The sequence below is a fragment of the Podarcis raffonei genome, chromosome 7, assembly GCF_027172205.1.
Source record: "Podarcis raffonei isolate rPodRaf1 chromosome 7, rPodRaf1.pri, whole genome shotgun sequence".
NCBI lineage: Eukaryota > Metazoa > Chordata > Lepidosauria > Squamata > Lacertidae > Podarcis > Podarcis raffonei.
The window spans coordinates 20,874,127-20,884,152 of record NC_070608.1 but is presented as its reverse complement, the minus strand read 5'-3'; the positions used below and the strand labels follow the sequence as shown (position 1 = coordinate 20,884,152).

The window sequence follows — 10,026 nt, the reverse complement described above, 5'->3', positions numbered from 1 at the left end:
ACAAGAGCCTTTAGCTGTAAGTACTAATTGGCATGATAATCTAGGACTTGAAAGAAGCAAAGACATTCCCCTATGTCTTTTGTACTGGCTCCCACCCTCAACCCCCCGCTTTAAGCTAGGCTGGCTTGAATGTATACAAGAAAGAAGTCTAATTATGCTTAACTTCCCTGAAGAAAAAAGTGGATAAATCTGTTACAAAGAGATGTTGAAAATACTCCCTCCATCCTTGAGCTATATATATATATATGAAACAATGGGTGGGATCTGGTAAAAGAATTCGAGCTAATTGAGGCTGGCCACTGCCAGGCTTCATAAACCAGAGAGTGATTAATGAATAAAAAGTCATTAGGGAAGAAGAAACAAGTAATTCCATTTCATACAAAGATGGCCCAAAGGAAAATGAGTCATTAGAAAGGAAATCCAAATCCAAATTAAGTTGTGTAGTAATCAGCTGGTAGGAACCAGCAAGAAATGGAATTGTATCGTTTGTTAGCAAGAGACAGAATATTTTTTAAAAAGTAATAATAATTGTGGAGTGTTTTTAGAACATAAGAAGAGCCTGCTTGATCAGGCCAATGGCTCATCTTGTCCTTCACTCTGATCTCATAGTGGCCAATCAGATGCCTAGGGGGAGCCTGAAAGCAGAAGCTGAGTGCTTGAGCCCTATCTCTACTTGGGATTGTCAGGTTTTTCCTCTGTGTGAAAGAAGCAAGCAAAAGGTTCATGGTTATTTGGGTTATACCTTCAGAGAAGCTGAGCACAGCTGGGTTGAACTGGTTCTCTTATCTCTTCCAATTAAGGCCATGCTGACTATAAATATAAGCCAGAAGGAGCCTGGGTTTTACTTTTGGTATGGTGTTCTGTACATAGTATGCTTAGTGTTAATGTTTAGTCTTGTTATAAGTTTATAAGTTTTTGTAAGTGCTGCAACTGGATTTTTTTTATGGACTGTGCCAATCCTGAATGTACTGGATTTGTGACCATTATGCTCATTTGCCTTCAGATGAAAGTAAAAGCTCTGCTGGATGAAATATTAATTGCCTCCGGTCTATTTTGGGGGAACTCTGCTACGCGTTAAAGTTTTTTCCTCCTCCGGCGCTGGTGCGACAGGGATACCCAGCAATTGGCATGCAGGGGCATATTGGAACATATTTACAGCCTTATCCTCCATGAATTTGCCCAATCCTCTTTGAAAGCCATCCAAGTTGGTGCCCATCACTACTTTTTGTGGGACTGCATTCCATTGTTTACCTTGGTGCTGTGTGAAGAAGTACTTCCTTTTGTCTTTCCTGAATCTTCCAACAACCAGCTTCATTGGATGTCCCCAAGTTCTAGTAGTGTCAAAGAGGCTTGATCTTCTCAGCCCTCAGAATACCAGCCTGAACTTCTGAATATTGTTCTACTTAGGTTTTCCCTCCTCTCAAATGTGGGCTACCACAAGAATGTACACTCCAAACACAGCAAAACACAGAGCCAACCAATGTGTTTTAAATGTTTTATTATAAAGGATAGGAAACCATGTTCCCATTTGTTCAAACTGAGATAAATAAACAGTAAATATCATGCTTGAGTTTTGACATATCTTTTCCTTTATGATTTTTTTTTAATTGTCCTTTGCAATACGATCTACACGATGGCATTCCTGATTTGGAGACTTAAAAAAAAAAAGAGCTTTTGAGAAGTAGCACACTTTTTGGACTTAAATGAAGACTGCTGGAATGAGAGAGAAACAAGAAGTATGAAGGAACCACTGAGCAAAGAACAAGTTGGAACACAACAAACAAACCCTTCAGGCAGGATAATGCAAAGAAAAATACATACGGATACATCAATACAAAAGACCTTCTAAACTTGAGAGACATTGAGCCATCACGGTTACAAATAATCCTGTGGTCACTCCTTTGTACTTCCAGGTTTTCAGTAGGAAACCTTTGCAAGTTTCATCATTCCCATAAATGGAAGCAAAGCAAGCTGCCTACCAGGGATGAAGAGGGTGGATAGTCAACTTTCTTAAGCACAACATTAGAAACACTTGTTGAACATTTTTGATTTCCTTCAAAAAGAGGCTCACGCTTCAGAGCAACCCAACTGTGTGCTCATTTCAACAGGGCCAGATTCCACTACTGTTTATTTATTAGTTATTCATTTCCATTTCTGAATCACTTGCTATAAAATAATTTGCAGTGATTCAACAGTTAAAAATATATCAAACATTAGACACAGTGAGGTGGTCATCTCATGTGACAGAGGCTGAGCATGAGGGATTGACTGTGAGAAGTCAGAAGGCAGAGCAATGTGTCTACACCATAGCCTGCCCTGCACTTCCTATGTTAGCCTGTTGTCTTCAGGAGTGGTGGAGGACATCAAACTTAAAAGAGCCTGCTGGATCTGCCCAATGGCCCATTTAGTCCAGCATGGTGATCTCACAGTGGACAACTGAATGCTTGTGAGAAACACACAAGCAGGATTTGAGCACAAGAGCACTCTCCCTTCCTATGGTTTCCAGCAACTGGTATTCAGAAACATTACTATCTCCAACTATGGAGGCAGAATATAGCCACCATGGCTAGTGGCCTGTCCCATTTAATGGGTGTGTGTGATGAGGGGGCACAAATAAAACCTCTTGGAGGACCAGATGTGGTCTGCAGCCCACAGGTTAGCCACCCCTAAAGTACACCCATAATGATATATGAAACACACTTGAAAGTCAGAATGAGACTTGTTGAACAGTGATGAACACGGTGTTCTTACAACAAGGACTTCCTGAGATGCTGATTTGTAAATGATTTCCCCCATAAGATGATCCTCACTCAGATACTTCTCATGGCATAGAAAAGTTTGGATAATGATACCTTGATAGCTGGAAAAACCCCAATCTGCACATACATAAGGAATGTGTGCAGTGCACGTCCCATGCTTTGTTGATAGCATTTGCTCAGTGCCACACATGCACACAAGTTCCCATCACACAGAAGATTTTACTGTGGGTTCCTTGAGTTCCCATTCACATTGGTTTCCCCATTTAACTTCTCATGCACACTGGAGCTATGAAGTCTTGTCGACGTTTTGTGGACCTGATAAGTTCCTATGTATTCTGAAAATGCACATAGATGAATGCCAACTGAGCAAATAATATCGGAGGTGGACCAGATAGTTGCACATACAAATGTATGGCCGGTCAGCTTTCTCTGATCCCCATTTTCTTAAAAAGGATGGCTCTCAAAAAGAATGGAATGAGCCTAATTTTTACGTGTGAATGGTTATCACACCCATTTCTGCAAGAGAAGGACCACAAGCTCTGTGGCATAGTACATGGTTTAATACCTGACATCTGCAGGTAGAACTGGGGGAAACTCACATCTAAAACCCTAGGAAGATACTGATAGTCTGCACAGAAGCCCTGCTGAGCTAGAGGGACCTGTATAAGGCAACTTGTATGAGATCTTTCATGCACATGAGTTACAATAAATGAAGCATAGGTGTGTTTCCCTTGGGCCATATGTCTGTCTGAGCTGGTCGACAACGTACACAAGGAAGCACATGAAATTCTAGAAGTGCATACATTGGAGGCAAGTTAATCAGGAATCAACATTGTAGTACTAGAGCACAACAAACCCCTTCCATACAACTACCGAAAGCTACACGTTTATTGCAGCCCTACGTATGGGACATGATTCAGATGAGCACTTTTAAGTCCCATTCATTTCAAATAAAAGAGTTACGCATAGGCTTAATTTTACCACTGAAATTAATGCCTTTAACTTTGGCTACTCTGTGCCCATGCCCACTGCAATTACAATACATAACTGTAAGTATTCCCTTAGTTCTCCTGTATTTACTATTTCACAGCAGTAACTGAAGCACAGCAAAGAACTGATAGTCTCCTGCTTAACTTATTTTGCAGATTAAGGATGAATAACATAGAGAAGAAATGAAGGTCTAAAAGCAACTCAGAAGTAATTAACTCTAAAATGTGCACATGCAAAAACAACAACAAAACACTGCTTCATGAACCAAATCCAGTTGGAATTTGTGGTTACGCCATCTGCATCCATGCTGTATATTTAAAAGGAAATTCCATTTGCAAAATAACCTTTATTTCACCTTACAAAATATCTGGGTTTGACATTCAGACTTCATTTGCTAGAGGCCAGAGCCGTAACAGTCAGAAAGAAAAATCCCTGGTTTCTTTTGTTATCATGCTATAAATCCCAGTTGAAGGATTATGCCAATTATCAGGATTACCTACATTCACCCCAGCCATGCAGGACCATTGACAACTCTCTGCATATTGCTCTTATCATTCTCTGTCCATCATGATTCACAGTCTCTTTATTGGGGGCATGTTTCACATTTGAAACTGACTTAATGAGAAATTGCTCCAACATACCATATTGATCCTACATTAAAGAGACGTTATCCATCTAAATGGTGTTTGCTGATACCAAGCAATGCTTTGAACGACCATCTTTGTGTTTCTTTTTTAAGGCACGTGTACCAATTAAAATAAATATCGGTTGTGCTTTTTTTTGCATAGATTCTGTGCTATTTCCTTCACTGACAAGCATCCTTTTCTCCACGGATGATGGTGATGATGATGATGATGATGTATTTCTGCTTTACAAAATTTCATCTAGTTTAATCTGGCAGTTTTGTACAAGCAAACAAGCTTCTGCTCGAAAGTATTAGGTTCATTTGTGGCAACCGAACCGTAATGTTGTCCACTGATCTGTCGCAATAAACACCTTCGCTAGTCCAAGCAACCACAGTGTCATCTGCATCCTGGTGTGTTGGGTGGTGACTTGTGTCCATTTACTGCAGCCTGTGACAGGGAAGATCTGAGTACTGATGGGCGGCTGCCATTTGGTGCTTTCAGGAAGTCCTCACCCTCTGCTTCTGAAGGTCACATACGAAGTTCTTCAGAATATGGTAGCTATACTGCACATTGTTCTTGCTTTTGCTTGGCGCGTTTAAAAGTCTAAGGGCCGGATCATCATAGTTGTGGAACGTAATGAATAACTGGGGCCTTTGAAGTAGTGCCATTTGATTCCATTTATTTTTCCATGGTGCTGCCCAGCAGAGTAGAACATTCCATTGAGATTGGAAGGCCCACAGGCATCAAACCACCATCCTGAAATCATTAAGAACAAAACCATTAGACCATACAACAACTAAGTATGCTCACTTTGGCTTGCAACATCATGCTGGCTGGCAAATGTGTAGAATCCAACTTGGTAAAGGCCGTGGAGGCCATAGTTTGAGTTTCTTCTTCTTCTTTTTTGAAAAAGAAGAAATATTTTGAGGCTGGGATTCTTAGAACTGCATGAGTGGCTACATAAAAAACAGTCATAATGATAGAAATAGGAATGGCAGTACTCTGTGCCAAACAGCGGACAGTTTCTGAAAGTGAGGGAATTTTCAAAAAATATTTTGTTATGTGGCATACAGGTCTGCTTCTCAATAAGAAAGGAACAACTATTCCAGTAGATATTGCAAACCCTTGACAGCAGCTAAATTTTGGGTCCTTGCCTATAATCAGAGTTGATTCTAGATCAAATGACACCGAACAAGACATCCTTCCATTTGTTTGACTTCTTAACATCTTATTTTATAGTCATTTCACAACACTGACACCCAACATGCATGCATTTCTACAAGCTGATAAATTTTCATGGGTGCATCTGCAAATCTATTCATTCATGTCATTGTCTCTAAACTTATGGAATAGAGCTCTTATGCTGGGCTGCCAGGCCTTGTGACCAAACTGAATGGGGTTAAAAGGTAAAGGGACCCCTGACCATTAGGTCCAGTCGTGGCCGACTCTGGGGTTGCGGCGCTCATCTCGCTTTACTGGCTGAGGGAGCCGGTGTACAGCTTCCGGGTCATGTGGCCAGCATGACTAAGCCGCTTCTGGTGAACCAGAGCAGTGCACGGAAACACCGTTTACCTTCCTGCCAGAGCGGTACCTATTTATCTACTTGCACTTTGACGTGCTTTCGAACTGCTAGGTTGGCAGGAGCAGGGACCGAGCAACGGGAGCTCACCCCGTCGCGGGGATTCGAACCGCCGACCTTCTGATCGGCAAGTCTTAGGCTCTGTGGTTCTGCCCCTGCTAATTTCGGGTGAATTATGCTGGCATCAGCTCAGCCAACTTTGGTTCAGCCAGCTGAGTCCTGGCTGAGCAAGTTACACCACCATATTTTCAGCCTAAGCAGGGCCAGGGACTTAATCAGCTGGGCCAGAGATCCACTGCATCCTAAATTGCTCATTCCAGTGAATCTTGCCATAGGGTTAGGGTTGCTCCCTAAATGTATGAAAGAACTGCAAAGATATATTTTTTTAACAGGGAAGCTTGTTTTTTTCCTTGATTAAGAAGCATACATGCTCCAGCCGTGTTTGTGGGGGATCACAACATTTCCTTTTTGAAAGGATCAAATTATGTGAGATCAAGTTTTGCCCTCACAAAGAAGATTTGTTTTTGGGTTGTTTAAATATTTGTAGCCAAACTTTAAAGAGGTAAACAATGGCTAAATAAATCATTCAGAAACAAACATTTTCAGACTCTTATTCTCGATGACACTCACTCAAACAAACTCAACTCGTTTTAATTAGAATACAGGGAAGCAACATATCACTTTACTAGCACAGTTTGGGCAGAGCAGAACTTTGTGCATTGCAGGGGTTGGACTACATGACCCTTGGGGTACCTTCCAACTCTACAATTCTATTATTCTAAATCAAATCATACCCCCTGCAGTGCAAAAATCACAGCCAAAGATTCCCTGACAGATAGCCATCCAGCCTCTGCTTAAAAACCTCCAACAAGGGAGAGCCCACCACTTTCCATATGTCCATTCCACTGTCAAACAACTCTTACTACCAGAAAGTTCCTCCGAATGTTTAGTTGGAATCTCCTTTCTTGTCATTTGAAAACATTAGTTTGGGTCCTACCCTCTGCTCCCTTCAAATACTTGAAGATGGCTATCACAACACCTCTCACTCTTCTGTTCTCCAGGCTAAACATAACCAATGCCTTCAACATAGCTGTCAACCTTCCCTTTTTTGGTGGGAAATTCCCTTATTCTAGCGCCATTTCCTGCTGCTTCCCACTGCTATCCCAGATTGTTAGATATCCCGTAGACTGTCCCCGGGACAGGTGAGGCTGCTGATCCCTTATTTTCAAATCTGAAAGTTGACAGCTATGGCCTTCAACCATTCCTCATAAGGTAAGGTTGCCAGACATCCCCGTTTCCCAGGGACAGTCCCCAGATTTACAAATCAGTCCCCATACAAAATCCATTGAAGTTGAAAAGTGTCCCCGGATTCATTGAAAAAAATCTGGAAACCTTGACTTGGTTTCCAGACCCTCTATCATCTTGGTCACCCTTGACGATATGTTCGCAGGCATAGAATCATGGGCTTGTAAGGGACTTCGGAGGCCATCCCATTCAACCCCTATGTTTCAGAGGCCTGACTGACCTCCCATAGAAGTCAAGTAGTTAGTGTTACCAGGACCATGCTGTGGAATGCTCTTCCAGAAGAGATTCAACAGGTATGCTTGCTATTGACTTTCAGGCAGCTCTTGAAGACAGGCCTATGCAACAATATAATTTTTTTGATCAGCCAGTCACCTTAATCATTTTGTACTGTTTATATGGTGTTTTATGCTTTGTAGTATATATATACACTGCTTTATTATATTGTGTATATATATATATATATATATATATATATATATATATATATATATCGTATATATTGGTGTATATATCGGTGTATATATCGGTGTATATATCGGTGTATATAGCTACTTTTATAAACAAATACAGTCATACCTTGGGTTACAGACGCTTTGGGTTGCGTGATTTTGGGTTGCGTGATTTTGGGTTGCGCACCGCGCCGAAACCAGAAGTACTGGAACGGGTTACTTTCGAGTTTCGGCACTTGCCCATGCGCAGAAGTGCTAAATCGTGCTTTGCACATGCGCAGAAGCGCCGAATTGCGACCCGCACATGTGCAGACACGGTGCTGCGGGTTGCAAACGTGCTTTCCGCACGGATCACGTTCGCAGCCCAAGCATCCACTGTAATTGCATAAAAGCCTTTTTAACACTGGTTTTACCCACTCACCCTTTCTTTCTTATTTCCACTCCTTTTTGCCCTCTTTGATACCCCCCACCCGCCGCCAATGAAATTTAGATTGTCAGCAGATTTTGTGGCAGGGACTCGCCATGTACATTGATGAGAGAATAAAATAATGTGGACGTTCCTCCCCCACCTCATATTACTTACAATTCTCCTTCCTCCCACCCCCCAACCTCTTTCCAAGCAAATCAATAAGGGATATGCGAAACTCCTGTGAGAACTGTTAGCACTCTTTCCAAAAAAAATTGGGCTACCCTCAAAAGCTGAAAAGGTCACCTGAAAAGGAACCCCCACATTAGCCTTGAATTTCAGTTTAGGTAACGTTTCAGCGGTCACTCTAAGAGCCAAGCTAAATAGTGTGTGGGAGATCCCTGACCGGATCTCCTGAAATCTTTTCCTTTGGTTAAAAGCAGCCACCGTGGAAGCAATTTCACTTGACTTGCAGTTGCAATGCTGGGGAGGGGATATTAATTCATCTCGCTAAGCTAAAACTCTGCACCTCCATTGGAAGCTGCTGTTTAGGTGGCAGGAAAAGCTATCTATATCATGGAATATCATCACCATTACCACTTTAAGAGTCATGGAACATCCTGAAAACTCTAGGATGTTAAAGGTGATGACCTCACAGGACTATAATTCCCAGCACCCTTAACAAACTACAATTCCCAGGATGCTCAATGCTTGTCACAGTATTATTAAAGTGCTTTTAATGTATGGATGTAGGTTATGTCCATTGCTGATAGCAGTTTGGGGACATTTTCATCCAAGCAAAGCAGACTGAATCCAAATTTGCTTTTTACCAAATTTAAAAACTATCATGGGTCCCACTCACATCAAATCTAGTTTGGCCCTCAGACAAACTGTTCCTTCTACAAAGCACAATGCAGAGGGACCTGCAAGACAAGAATTCTGAAGCAAAGCAATGTATCAGAAGCATGGCTTTACTCATTACAAAAGTCCTTTTTTTGAAAGGAGTATATAGCAGGACAGCTTAGGTTTGTGCTCTTGGGGTTGAAGGCTAATAACGAAATAAAGAGATTTCCCCATCTCCCAAAGGGGAAGGAAGCCAGTCTGCACCTTTTGTTCCATTTAAACTAGAGGTTGCTTGTTTTGTGCAGCAACACAGCATGTGTGAACGTGCTGGAAGCATCTGCAGGGGAGCCTAGCAGAGCCAAGTAACAATCAAAATGGAGCACACACAGTTAGCAGAGCGGTGTGAGATTTCTTTGACTCCACGGAACAACACGACGTCTTCCAAACTGAAATGCTTACTAACTTTCTTTTTTGTAAGAAAGAATAATAAAAATAATAAAAGGCACCTTTGGTGTTCAAGGATTCCCGTCCTATCTCTGGAGATGCTGGGGAATTAAACACAAATTTCTTTTTTTGTGGGCAGAATGTGCTTCCCATGTGGCTTGTGCACTTTGTCAGCAGAATTGGTCCTCTGCATTCCATCCAAAGGAAAGGAGTCCTTGTTTTCTTTTTTAACCAGTGGTAAAAATGATCAGCTCGTAGCTCCAAGGTTTACTCGGCTCTGCATTTCGACCCGAGTGAATTTATGACTTGAGCCTTGCAAAGTAATTTCTTGCATTGTTTTTTTTTGAACAATACTTTGTAGGCTCCCCACCCCCGAAGTAACACTTCATAACAAGATCTTTGGGGAAGGATCATTGCCAAATACATTCTGGCATTCTGCTATTTTGATACAGCTGACCTCTCTTTGATTACAAAGCTATACCTAAGGGGCTAATAACCAAAGAAAAAGAAAGCAGCACAGCTGATGTTTGACTGTAACAAGAGCATAATCTTGCAGAAATTTAAGACAAAGCTAAACATGGAAAAATCTAATCCTCGATTTCCCCCTCCCCCTTTCCAGAGCTGA

General features: G+C 41.6%; 1 protein-coding gene across 1 annotated transcript in view; it reads right to left on the bottom strand.

Annotated features, from left to right (window-relative positions):
* Positions 1-1,481: 1,481 nt before the first annotated feature.
* ANGPT1 (angiopoietin 1) overlaps positions 1,482-10,026 on the bottom strand; it is a 145,185-nt gene continuing 136,640 nt past the window's right edge. Inside the window, exon 9 of the mRNA XM_053395440.1 lies at positions 1,482-5,131. Coding sequence (XP_053251415.1) covers positions 4,971-5,131 — 161 coding nt within the window. The 3' untranslated portion in view covers positions 1,482-4,970. The remainder of the gene's footprint in view (positions 5,132-10,026) is intronic.